Raw genomic sequence first — 12,993 nt, forward strand, 5'->3', positions numbered from 1 at the left:
CATAATCCCACTGCTGATATGTTGTAATGGATTTCAAAGTACCCGTTGCCTCAGTATAATTCACGTGAGTTACCTATCAGCCCAGATCAAATCGATGAAAATTGGTGAAAGTCCAATAAAATAAAACAAACTGAATACCAAATTTCTAATCTGCTTTTGCATTGTGGGCAGCCACTGTAATGTAACAGCTTGTGTAATGCTTTACTGTGCCAGCCAGCCAGTTCAGTCAACCCCACTGTCTGTAAGGAGTTCCAACATTCTCCCAGTGACCACATGGGTTTCCTCCTGGTACTGTACTCCGGTTTCCTCCCACAGTCCATGACATACAGTTAGGGTTAGTAAGTTGTGGGCATGTTATGTTGGTGACAGAAGCATAGAGACACTTGTGGGCAGCCCTTACTGCAATCCTCGGACTGTGTTGCTCGTTGACACCACAGTATATTTCATTGTTCATGTGACCAATATTTTTTTTTCTCAGCGCCATTCTTTCAAATAAAATCAACCACATCTCAAGTTTGGTATATTTTTAGAAACTTTAAAAATAATAAACGAAAGCCCCAATAGAGTGAGCCGATCATTGTGCAGAGAGACTTCCTCCCTCTTATTGGGAAAGTTGTCCGTCGTTCGCTGACATGACGTTTCGGGGTATGTGGGATACGTGAGTCAGCAGCAGTCTCGCTTCAGTCGGCATGAGGCAAGAACGCCTCCTGGTCACATGCTGGGATGACAGGAAGGAGTCATATGATCAACATGGAGGCTGGAGTGTGAGGTCTTGTGCACCGAATCCTGTTAAATAGGCACAAGAAAGCTTTGCGCTGTTTCTCTGTCTGCAGCTCTAGCCAAAGATACGAGGGGGAGCGATCTGACTGTTCGCTGGAGTTCTCTGCTGTAATCCCACTGCAGAGTGACCTTGCCTCTGAAACACTCACCAGAGCAGGAAGGAGCATTGAGGCATGAACACGGGCTGGCCGCAATCAATCCAGTAGGTACAGGCGTCTTAGGGGGGGTTTCAGTGGTCGTTCGTTGGCGTCCTCTCCTGCATCGGATTGACCCCTCGTCGGCCATGGTGGACTTCCTGGCGGAGAACAACCTCTGTGGGCAAGCAATTCTGCGGATCGTGTCCCGCGGTAACGCCATCATTGCAGAACTTTTGAGACTGTCCGAGTTCGTTCCGAGTGTTTTCAGACTCCGAGACAAAGCCGAGCAGCAGAAATATGGAGACATTATTTGTGACTTTAGTTACTTTAAGGTGAGGGCTTCTGGATCTGAGTATTCTCCGAAATGTTCAGTGGTATGCTGAAAACAAAAACAACTAAAGTTCACCATAACATTCGCCCTGTTGTATTACCCTGCTGGCTTGCAAGCAACATTTTTAACATGTCTTTGTATATTTGCATTATTGCCTCTTGTTTTGTTTTAGCCTTGGCAAATCCTTGCCGAATTTCCCCAATCGCCTCTCGATTGAATTGTATGCCTCACCAAGTGAAATAACACATTCTGAGGCGGCCTCATTTTGAGAGTAAATATTTGCGGGAATAAGCCACATTTCTGCTATTTGGACATGTTTTTATCTTTGTTTTGCAGCGAAATTGTTATTAAGAATATAAAAACTTACAGGTTGCACTTCCTGTCGATGAACTACTTCCTGTTGTCGTGTGCATAAAACATGAAGCGGTATAAATTGCAACATCAATATTTCCCATTCAGCCTTGTATGCCAGCTTTCTCTATGTAAGTAGCCTCCGATGGCTATGGCTGCTCAACAGAGTGCTGACAACATCTACGTTTGTGTAGCACCTTTCACAACCGCGGGGCATATCGAAGTACTTACTGGAACTTGGAAGCGAATCTTGTAAATTTTCTTGTAATGCAGGAGAAACTGCAGACAGTTAGTGTAAAAGTGTTTATAAACAGCACTACTGGAGAGTCATAGAGTTATTCAGTCTGTTGTAATATAGGGAATACTGCGGATAATTTGTGTTAAAGTGCTTATAGAGTCAGAGATAGACGGTCTGCTACGGTGTTGTGGAGTAAGACGGTACAGAAGCCGATCCTTTGGCAAAACGTGCACATTGACCAACATGGCCACCTAAGCTTGTGTCACTTCCCTGACAGCATAGAAGAGTACAGTACAGTACTGAACAGGTCTATGCTTAGCCAAGCTAATTAAACTGGTATTTGAATCCCTTCTGCCTACACCATATCCATCTCCATCCAATCTCTGCACATTCATGTGCAGAAGAGCCTCATAAATGTTTATGTTGCATATGTGTCTACTACCACGCTTTGCAGTATATTCCAGGCACCCACTCTGTTTAAAATAAAATACTTGCTCTGCATTCTCCTTTTGACCTCAGTCTCCCCCTAAATGCATGTCATTTAGTATTAAACATGTTGACCCTGGAAAAAGATATCAGCTGTCTACTCTATGCCTCTCATAAACCTATACATTTCTATCAGATCTCCCCTCAGCTTCCCACGTTCCAGAGAAAATGACCCGCATTTGCCCAACTTCTTTTTATAGCACATGCCCTCTAATCCAGGCAGCGTCTTTTCAGGCTTGGTGAAGGGTATCGGTCTGAAATGTCAACAGTTTATTCTTTTCCATAGATGCTGTCTGGCCTGCTGAGTTCCTCCAGCATTTTGTGAGTGTTGCTTCAGCATCCTGATAAACCTCTTCCACACCCTCTCCAAAGCCTGAACATCCTTTCTATAAATGGGTGCCCAGAACTGAATGCAATAGTCTAGATGTGGTCTAACTTGAGTTTTATAAAGTTGCAACATAACTTTCCATCTCTTGAACTCAGTATCTCAACTAAGGCAGGCACTTTCTTTACCATCCTATTAACCTGTGCAGTCAATTTCAGGGATCCCAACATCCCTCTCTAAATCGATACAATTGAGGGTCTTGCCATTAACAACATACTGTTCCTATACATTTGATTTACCAAAGTACCCCACTGAGCATTTGGCCAGATTAAACTCCATCTACCATTTCTCTGCCCATGTGTTTAACTGATTCTTTGTATATCTATACTATCCACAACACCACCAATCATTGTTCGTAAATTTACTAACCCACCCATCTGCATTTTCATCCAGGTCATTTATATCACAAACAGTAGAGGTCCCTTACTTGACAGAGTTAATCACGTCAACCGCAAATTGGATTCAAAACCAGGCTTTATTCCCTTGTATCTCTGCTGTCCATATACTTGTCCAAAAGTTTTTAAAATGTCTTTATTGTACCTGCTTCAACTACTTTCTCAGACAACTCACTCCATTTTAAATTCCATGATGTCTCAATGTCTGATCGGAATGGATCTGTGTTACTGATACAGCGCAGAATAGGGCTTTCTGGGCCTTCGAGTCAAGCTGTTCAGCAATCCCCAGATTTAATCCTAGCCTAATGATAGGACATTTACAATGACCAATTAAACTACCAACCAGAACAGAGAGGAAACCGGAGTACCCGAAGGAAACCCATGTGGTCACAGGGAAAACAGACAGTGATGGATGTTGGCTAAAAGCCCAACATAAACCCCCAAGATGTTTTTAAATGAGTAATATGTGATCCCAGTTTTAGGATTTCTAGAGATCACAATAGCGTGGTGACAAAAGGTCTTAGCCTGAAATAGCAACGTTTTTTTCCCTCCATAAATGCTGCCTGCTTTTGCTGGGTTTCTCATGTGTGTTGCTGAAGATTTCCAGCATCTGAATTTTTTTTGTTTATGAGTGTATAACTTCCACATTCTTTCACTTTTTCTATCTCTAAGCTAGGGACTCCCAAACTAGGGTCCACGGACTGATCAATTAATGGTAGGGATCTCTGGTATAAAAAGGTTGGGGACTGCTGCTCTGAACTGAGTTGCCCTTATGTTTATCAAAAGGAACTCTGCTGAGTGATTTGGCTCAGGAATTCCTTGTGTTTATTTGTAATTAAAGTTGAGCATGCACGACTGTTGACACTTACTTTGTCAATAAGATTTGGCTGTCTAGTCCTCAACATGAACACAATAGCAAGATTGATAAACAGGTGGAATTGGGGAAAGCGTAGTTGCATTCCTGTCAACTGATTAAGTTCAAAGTAAATTTTATAATTCCAGGAATGAAAGGGTTACCATTTGAGGAACGTCTGGCAGCTCTTGGGCTGTATTCCCTGGAGTTCAGGAGAACGGCGGGGGGGGGGGGGTGCGGAATCTCAAAGAAACATTCTGAATATTAAAAGGCCTGAACAGATTAGGTGTGGCCAAGTTATTTCCCATGGTAGGAGATTCTAGGACAAGAGGACACGACTTCAGGATTGTAGGACGTCCTTTTAGACCTGAGATGCGGAGAAATTACTTAGTCAGAGGGTGGTAAATCTATGGAATTTGTTGCCATAAGTGGCTGTGGAGGCCAAGACATTGGACAGAGATAGGTTCTTGATTAGCCAGGGCATCAAAGGGTATGGGAGTGGGGATGACTGGAAGAAGTGGATCATCCCATGATTGAATGGCGGAGCAGACTCAATGGGCTGAATGGCCTACTTCTGCTCCTATATCTTATGGTCTTATAATGAGAATACGTGTATATTACCATGTATAACCCTGGGATTCTTTTTCCTGTGGCATACTCAGCATATTTATAGAATAGTAACGATAATAGGATAAATAAAAGATCAAGTAGAGCATAGAAGACAACAAACTACAAATGCAATTGTAAATAAATAATATTAAATAATGAGACCATGAAATAACAAGATAAAAAGCCCTTAAGATGAGTTCATTTGTTGTGGAAACATCTCAGTAGGTGAGTATAATTATCCTCTTTTGTTCAAGAGCCTGATGGTTGAGGGGGTAGTAACTATTCTTGAACCTGGTGCGAGTCCTGAGGCTCTTGTACCTTTTACCTGATGGCAGCAGTGAAAGAAGAACATGGCCTGGGTGGTGGGGATCTGATGATGGATGCTGCTTTTCTATGACAGCATTTCATGTTGATGTGCTCAGGGGCTGGGAGGGCTTTACCCGTGATGTACTGGCCCAAATCCACCACCTTTTGCAAGATTTTCCATTTGAAGTAAGAGTTAGAATTCAAGTTAAACAGTGAGAGTCTGTATGCCTGTTGAACACCTATAATATATTTTTCCGTTAAGGAATGACGGCTGCTTTAACTATATAGTTAATCTTGTTTTAAGGGCCCAGAGGACTTTGAAAGCAAGTTGGAATCAAAACCAGAACTACAAGACTTAGATGAGGAATTTCGTGACAATCACATTGAAATATTGACAAGATTCTACCTTGCTTTTGAAAGCGTTCACAAATATGTATTTGATTTGAACAGGTAAAAGTGTGTTCTGTCAATGCTGAATTTAATTTGGAAATAATATCGGCTATATGGTATTAATTTATGACCTGTGTGTTTGAGAAATTTAATTGTTTGTCGTATCTATACTGATTTTATTGATACGTATGTGTGTGTTTCATGGGACAATTTACAATATCCGATTAACCTACCATCTGTTATGACTTTGGACTGTGGGAGGAAATCAGAGCACCTGGTGGAAACCTATGTGGTCATGGGGAAAATGTACAAGCTCCTTACAGGCAGTGGTGGGAATTGTACCTGGATCGCCTGCACTGTAAAGCTTTGTGTTAGCCACTACGCTTCTGTGTTGTACACTGAAAGATTTACAATATATAGCTCCAATGTAAAACAAATAGCCTTGGAGATTTGATTCTGTAAAGCGAAAACAATTGCATGAGTTGCAAAACAGTATTTCTGTTTTTGCATATTTTTTAAAATCTATTCAACATACATAAATTATTTACTTGTTTATTTTTTTCTCTCTCTGCTAGATTAACTGCTCCTGCTAAGTTAATAAATTTCATGTCACATGCCAGTGATAATAAACCTGATTCTGATTCTGATCCTACTTGTTCCAGTGCCAGTGATGTGTAACCAGTGTTGAATCACACCTCTCTGCTGGGTTATTTCAGATTTCTTGAGGATCTCAATGAAGGTGTCTACATTCAACAGACCCTTGAAACAGTACTGCTAAATGAAGACGGAAAACAACTTCTTGTAAGTTCAAGTTCATTGTCATTCAACCCTACACGTGTGTACAGCCAAACAAAACATCGTTCCTCTAGGTCATGGTGAAAAATACAGTGCAAATAGTCACACACAACACATACAGTCACAAAATCATATTAACACACATCCCAGAGTGCATGGCCTGAGGATTGACAGGATTACATAACATGCAAGGTGCTTGTTTATGTAAAACAGTATGATGTTACTGACGCTACTATAGTAAAACAGGCAGTCGTATAAATATGTGAAACAGCAGCAATAAAAGATGAAAAGTGACTAGTGCAGAATAGGAGTGTATCTGTGAGTGGCCGGGGGTGGTGTGGAGGTGGAGGTATCAGGCATTCAGAGCGTACATTGTGTGCTAGTTGGCAGCAGGGTGTTAAGAAGTCCAGCAGCCTGGTGGCAGAAGCTGTTGCTCAGCCTAACCGTTCTGGTTCTTCTGCTGTGGACTTTTTGCCATCAGGCAGGAGGTCAAAGAGATGGTAGGAAGGATGGAAAGGGTCTTTGACAAGGCTGGAGGCACCGTGTATTCAGGGCTTCTGATACATGTCCTGAATGGCAGGGGGAGGGGGAGAGACCCAGATGATGTTTTCATCAGTCCTCACTATCTGTTGCATTGTCCTGAGATCTGATGCATTGAAATCTCATACAAAATGGTGATGCAGCTGTTACAGGAAGTTGTGGTGTAGCAGAACCGGCTGCATTTGCCCGAAAAGCACAGATTTAATCAGGTTTTCCCGATCATGATTGCACTGTGACAACTGTGCCCTGTGCAGTGCAGATAACATTCCTAATTCCACAATCATATTCCAAATAGTGGGAACGCATGTTATAGCGGAACTACTTATACTTCACCAGTCAGTATTTGATGTTTTTGACTGGAAAGTCAATAAATACTAATAAAGATAAGGATTAGAAATTAACTTTATTTGTCACATGTTCTTTAAAACATACAGTGAAATGTGTTGTCTTTGCATCAAATCAAATCAGCGAGGATTGTGCTAGGCAGCCTGCAAGTGTTGGCAACATAGCATGCCCATGACTACCTAATCCTAACCGTGCCTTAGGTACATGGGGGGAAACCGGAGGAACCTATCCAGTTATGGAGAGAGCGTACAATGGCGGTAATCGAACCCCAATCTTGCAGCTAGCATTGTAAAACAATTGCACTAACTGCAATGCCACCATGTCCTTTTACCTTTCACTCCTTATGTTTACAAAGACTTGCACTGAATCAGCTGAAAGGAGAGTCACTCGTGGCTTTCAAGGAGGTATTGGGTATGGACTTCAAGGTAAAACAATTTTCACCCAAATAGGTAGGGGAACGGAATGAGCTGCATTTCTATTATAAAACAGCCCAGGCACATTGGGCCAAGTGAGCTGTTCAAGCTGCGACCATTCAGCAATGAGCAGTAAAAATTGCATAAAAAGGATGCTGATGTGAGATGAAAGGTAGGAAGAACTGGGTCTCAAAGCTCTCCATTTCTTTCTGGATACCAGACCCCACCAGTTCCCCTCCACCACCACTTTCTTCCGCTTAGCGGAACTTGTCCTCACTCCATATAATTTCTCCTTTGGCTCCTCCCACTTCCTTCAAACAAAAGGTGTAGCCATGGGCACTCGCATGGGCCCCAGCTATTCCTGCCTGTTTGTCAGCTATGTGGAACAATCTATGTTCCAAACCCACACTTTTCTTACACTGCATCGATGACTGCATTGGTGCTGCTTCCTGCACCTGTGCTGAACTCGTCAACTTCATCTACTTTGCCTCCAACTTCCAACCTGCCCTCAAATTTACCTGGTCCATCTCAACACCTCCATCCCCTTTCTCGATTTCAGTGTGTCTATCTCTGGAGACAGCTTATCCACTGATGTCTGTTGTAACCCCATGGACTCTCACAGCTAGTTGAACTATAACTCTTTCCGCTTATAAAAACACCATCCCCTTCTCTCAATCCCTCTGTCTCCGCTGCATCTGCTCTCAGGGTGAGATTTTTCATTCTAGAATGAAGGAGATGTCCTCCTTTTTCAAAGAAAGGCTTCCCTTCCTCCACCATCAATGCTGCTCTCAAATGCATCTCCCCCAGTTCACGCAATCTCCATCAGCACAGGAGCACCGCAGGGATGTGTACTTAGCCCCCTGCTCTACTCACTTTACACCTACTGTAAGACTATGTGGCTAAGTTCAGCTCCAACATCATATTCAGTTTTGCTGATGACACCATTACTATGGGCTGTATTAAAGGGGGTGATGAATCAGATATAGGAGGGAGACTGAAAATATGGTTGAGTAGTGTCATAACAACAACCTCTCACTCAGTCAATAAGACCATGGAAGACTTCAGGAGAGGGAAACCAGTGGTCCCTGTGCCAGTCCTCATTGGGGGATCAGAGATGGAGAGGGTCGGTATCTTTAAATTCCTGGATATCACTAAGTCAGAGGACCTTTTCCTGGACCCATCATATAAATATTATTGTGAAGAAAGCACAACAGCACCTCTACTTCCTCAGGAGTCTGTGGAGGTTCGGCATGTCTTCGAAAACCTTGGCAAACTTCTATAGATTTGTGGTGGAAAGTGTGCTGACTGACTGCATTACAGCCTGATATGGGAACACCAATGCCTTTGAGCGGCAAATCCTACAAAAGGTAGTGGATTCGGCCCAGTACATCACAGGTAAAGCCCTCCCAACCATTGAGCACATCTACACGAAACATTGCCATAGAAAAGCAACATCCATCATCAAAGATCCTCACCACCCAGGCCATGATCTTTTCTTGCTACTGCCATCAGATAGAAGGTACAAGTGCCTCAGGATTTGCACCACCAGGTTCAAGAATCAGACTCTTAGACTAAAGGTGATAACTACATTCATCTATTGAGATGTTCCTACAAGCGATGAACTCACCTTAAGGACTCTTTAGTTTGTTTTTTTCATGTCCTTGTTATTTATTGTCATTTATTTATATTTGCATTTGCACAGTTTGTTATCTTCTCTGCTCTTGCTCTTTCATTAATCCTGTTTACAGTTACTCTTCTATAGATATGCTGAGTATGCCCATCAGAAAATGAATCTCAGGATTGTATGTGGTGACATGTATGTACTCTGATAATAAATTTTACTTTGAACTTCGGTAAGTTTAAATTTCCTGATTAAAAGCTTAGAATAACATCTTATTCTCTTAATCTACCAGTAAACCTAATGTACTACAATTTGTTTGATTTGTTTTATTATTCTTGGCTGACTGTTTACTGTTATTGTTCAGTGTGAAGCCTTGTACTTGTATGGAGTCATGCTGCTTGTGATCGACCAGAAAATAGAAGGAGAGGTGAGAGAAAGGATGCTGGTTTCCTACTACCGATACAGGTACTGTGCATTCTGCTCAGGGCTCTTGTCGTTTTCATGCTTTATGCGGGAGTGCCACCGTAGTGTAGCTGTTACCACAATAGCTTTACAGTGCCAGCGATCAGTGATCGATGTTCGATTTCTGCTGTGGTCCATAAGGTCTGAAAAAATAGAGAGATGAGAGTGGATATACGACTGCTAGAAAATGAGGCCAGAGAAATAATAGCAGGGGCCAAGGTGATGGCAGATGAACTGAATGAGTATTTTGCATCAGTCTTCACTGTGAAAGACACTAGCAGTGTGCTAGGTGTTGAAGATGGTGAGGGAAGAGAAGTGAGTGCAGTTACTATTACAAGGGAGAAGGTGCTCAAAAAGCTGAAAGACCTAAGGGTACATAAGTCATTTGGACCAGATGAACTGCACCCTGGGGTTCTGAAAGAGGTAGCGGTAGATATTGTGGAGGCACTAGTAATGATCTTTCAGAAATCATTGGACTCTGATATGGTGTCAGAGGACTGGAAAATTGCAAATGCCACTCAACTCTTTAAGAAAGGAGGAAGACAGCAGAAAGGAAAATATAGACTGGTTAGCCTGACCTCAGTGGTTGGGAAGATGTTGGAGTCAATTGTTAAGGATGAGGTTATGGAATACTTGGGTGACACGGGACAAGATAGGACAAAGTCAGCATGGCTTCCTTAAGGGAAAATCCTGCCTGATGAACCTGTTGGAATTCTTTGACATCACACATAGGATAGATAAAGGAGATGTAGTGGATGTTAAATAGTTGGACTTTCAGAAGGCCTCTGACAAGGTGACACACATGAGGCTGCTTACCAAGTTAAGAGCCCATGGCATAACAGGAAAATTATTGGCATGGTTAGAACATTTGGTGGATTAGTAGGAGGCAGTGAGTGGGAATAAAAGAATCCTTTTCTGGTTGGCTGCCAGTGACTCGTGTTGTTCCGCAGGAGTCGGTATTGGGACCACTTCTTATGCTGTATATCAATGACTTAAATGATGGAATAAATGGCTTTGTTGCCAGGTTTTCAGATGATGCGAAGATTGGTGGAGGGGCAGATAGTGTTGAGGAAACAGGCAGGATGCAGAAGGACGTAGACAGAGTAGGAGAATGGGCTAGAGAGTGGCAAATGAAATACAATGTTGGAAAATGTGTGGTCCTGCACTTTGGCAGTAGAAGTAAATGTGCAGAATATTTTCTAAGTGGAAAGAAAATCCTAAGAAATGAGATGCTAAAGGACTTGGGAGTCCTTGTGCAGAACACCCTAAAAGTCAATTCAGGTTAATGCAGGTTAGTTCAGTGGTGAGGAAGGCAAGTACAATGTTAGCATTCATTTCAAGAGGTCTAGAATACAAGAGCAGGGATGTGATGCTGAGGATTTATAAGGCTCTGGTGAGGACTCACCTTGAGTATTGTGAACAGTTTTGGTCTCTGAAGAAAAGATTTGTTGGTATTGGAGTAGATTCAGAGGAGGTTCACAAGGATGATTCTGCGAATGAAAGGGTTATCATATGATGGCTCTGGATCTGTACTTGCTGAAATTTAGAAGGATGGGGGGGGCGTTTTATTGAAACTTTTTGAATGTTGAAAGGCCTAGACAGAGTAAATGTGGAAAGGGTATTTCCCATGTTGGTGGGGGGGTAGTCAAGTACAAGAGGGCACAGCCTCAGGATAGAGGGGTGTGCATTTAAAACAGAGATGTGGAGAAATTTCTTTAGCCAGAAGGTGATAAATTTGTGGAATTTTATTACCACAGGCGGCTGTGGAGGCTAGGTTGTTGGGTGTGTTTCAGGCAGAGCTATATAGGTTTTTGATTGGACATGGCATCAAAGATTATTGGGAGACAACCGGCGAGTGGTGCTGAGGAGGGAGAAAAAGAAATCAGAATCAGGTTTATTATCACTGGCAGGTGATGTGAAATTTGTTAACTTGGCAGTAGCAGTTCAATGCAATACATAATCTAGCAGAGAGAAAAAAATAATAAATAATCAAGTAAATATGTGTATTGAATAGATTTTAAAAACTGCAAAAACAGAAATACTGTACATTTTTTTAAAAAGTGAGGTAGTGTCCAAGGATTCAATGTCCATTTAGGAATCGAATGGCAGAGGGGAAGAAGCTGTTCCTGAATCACTGTGTGTGTGCCTTCAGGCTTCTGTACCACCTACCTGATGGTAACAGTGAGAACAGGGCATGCCCTGGGTGCTGGAGGTCCTTTATAATGGACGCTGCCTTTCTGAGACACCACTCCTTGAATATATCCTGGGTACTTTGTAGGCTAGTACAAAAGATGGAGCTGACTAGATTTACAAACCTCTGCAGCTTCTTTCGGTCCTGTGCAGTAGCCGCTCCATACCAGACAGTGATGCAGCCTGTCAGAATGCTCTCCACAGTACAACTATAGAAGTTTTTGAGTGTATTTGTTGACATGCCAAATCTCTTCAAACTCCTAATAAAGTATAGCTGCTGTCTTGCCTTCTTTATAAGTACATCAATATGTTGGGACCAGGTTAGATTCTCGGAGATCTTGACACCCAGGAATTTGAAGCTGCTCATTCTGTCCACTTCTGATCACTCTATGAGGATTGTTATGTGTTCCTTTGTCTTACCCTTCCTGAAGTCTACAATCAGCTCTTTCATCCTACTGATGTTGCTGGGGCACCACTCCACTAGTTGGCATATCTCACTCCTGCATGCCCTCACCACCTGAGATTCCACCAACAAATTTATACATCAGCAAATTTATAGATGGTACTTGGGTTATGCCTAGCCACACAATCATGTCTATATAGAGAGTAGAGCTGTGAGCAAAGCACACACCCCTGAGGTGTGCCAGTGTTGATTGTCAGCAAAGAGGATACGTTATCACCAATCTGCACAGGTTGTGGTCATCTCGTTAGGGAGTTGAGGATCCAATTGCAGAGGGAGGTACAGAGGCCCAGGTTCTGCAACTTCTCAATCAGGATTTTGGGAATGATATATTTTAATTTTAATATACTAATTTTAATAAGTGGATTAGAATGATATATAAAAGCCCTATTGCCACTGTTATTACTAATAATTGCAGATTTCCTTTTTTTCGACTTTCCCGGGGTACGAGACAAGGATGTCCGTTAAGTCCCATGTTATTTAGTTTGATGTTGGAACCTTTGGCTATTGCACTTCGTGAAGCTAAGGATATTCAAGGAATTTCCATAAATGGGACTATTCATAAGATATCCCTTTATGCTGATGATCTCCTAGTTTATGTTTCGAATCCTGAAGAATCCATTCCTAGTTTATTGAAATTATTAAATGAATTTGGAAAGTTTTCGGGATATAATTTAAACCTTAATAAAAGTGAATTATTTCCTTTAAATGATTCTGCTTCTATATATGATGACATTCCTTTTAAAGTTACGGACTCTTTCAAATATTTAGATATTATCATCACTAAAAATTATGGAGACCTTTACAGAGCTAATTTGGTTTCCTTAGTGGATTTTATGAAGCAAATATTTTGCAGATGGAATCCATTTACACTTTCGTTAGCTGGCCGAATTCATGCAGTTAAAA

At 41.9% G+C, this 12,993-nt stretch overlaps 1 protein-coding gene across 2 annotated transcripts in view; it reads left to right on the forward strand.

Annotated features, from left to right (window-relative positions):
* The first annotated feature begins 690 nt into the window (after positions 1-690).
* washc5 (WASH complex subunit 5) overlaps positions 691-12,993 on the forward strand; it is a 202,281-nt gene continuing 189,978 nt past the window's right edge. Inside the window, exons 1-4 of one of the 2 annotated variants that reach the window (XR_010019270.1) lie at positions 691-1,249; positions 5,176-5,321; positions 5,978-6,062; positions 9,340-9,440. Coding sequence is in view for 1 of the 2 variants with exons in the window: in XM_063058561.1 (XP_062914631.1) it covers positions 1,064-1,249; positions 5,176-5,321; positions 5,978-6,062; positions 9,340-9,440 (518 nt within the window). In the remaining variant the exon portion in view is untranslated. The remainder of the gene's footprint in view (positions 1,250-5,175; positions 5,322-5,977; positions 6,063-9,339; positions 9,441-12,993) is intronic. The other variant, XM_063058561.1, reaches the window with a different exon arrangement.

Source organism: Mobula hypostoma, chromosome 9 (genome assembly GCF_963921235.1).
Source record: "Mobula hypostoma chromosome 9, sMobHyp1.1, whole genome shotgun sequence".
Taxonomy (NCBI): Eukaryota; Metazoa; Chordata; class Chondrichthyes; order Myliobatiformes; family Myliobatidae; genus Mobula; species Mobula hypostoma.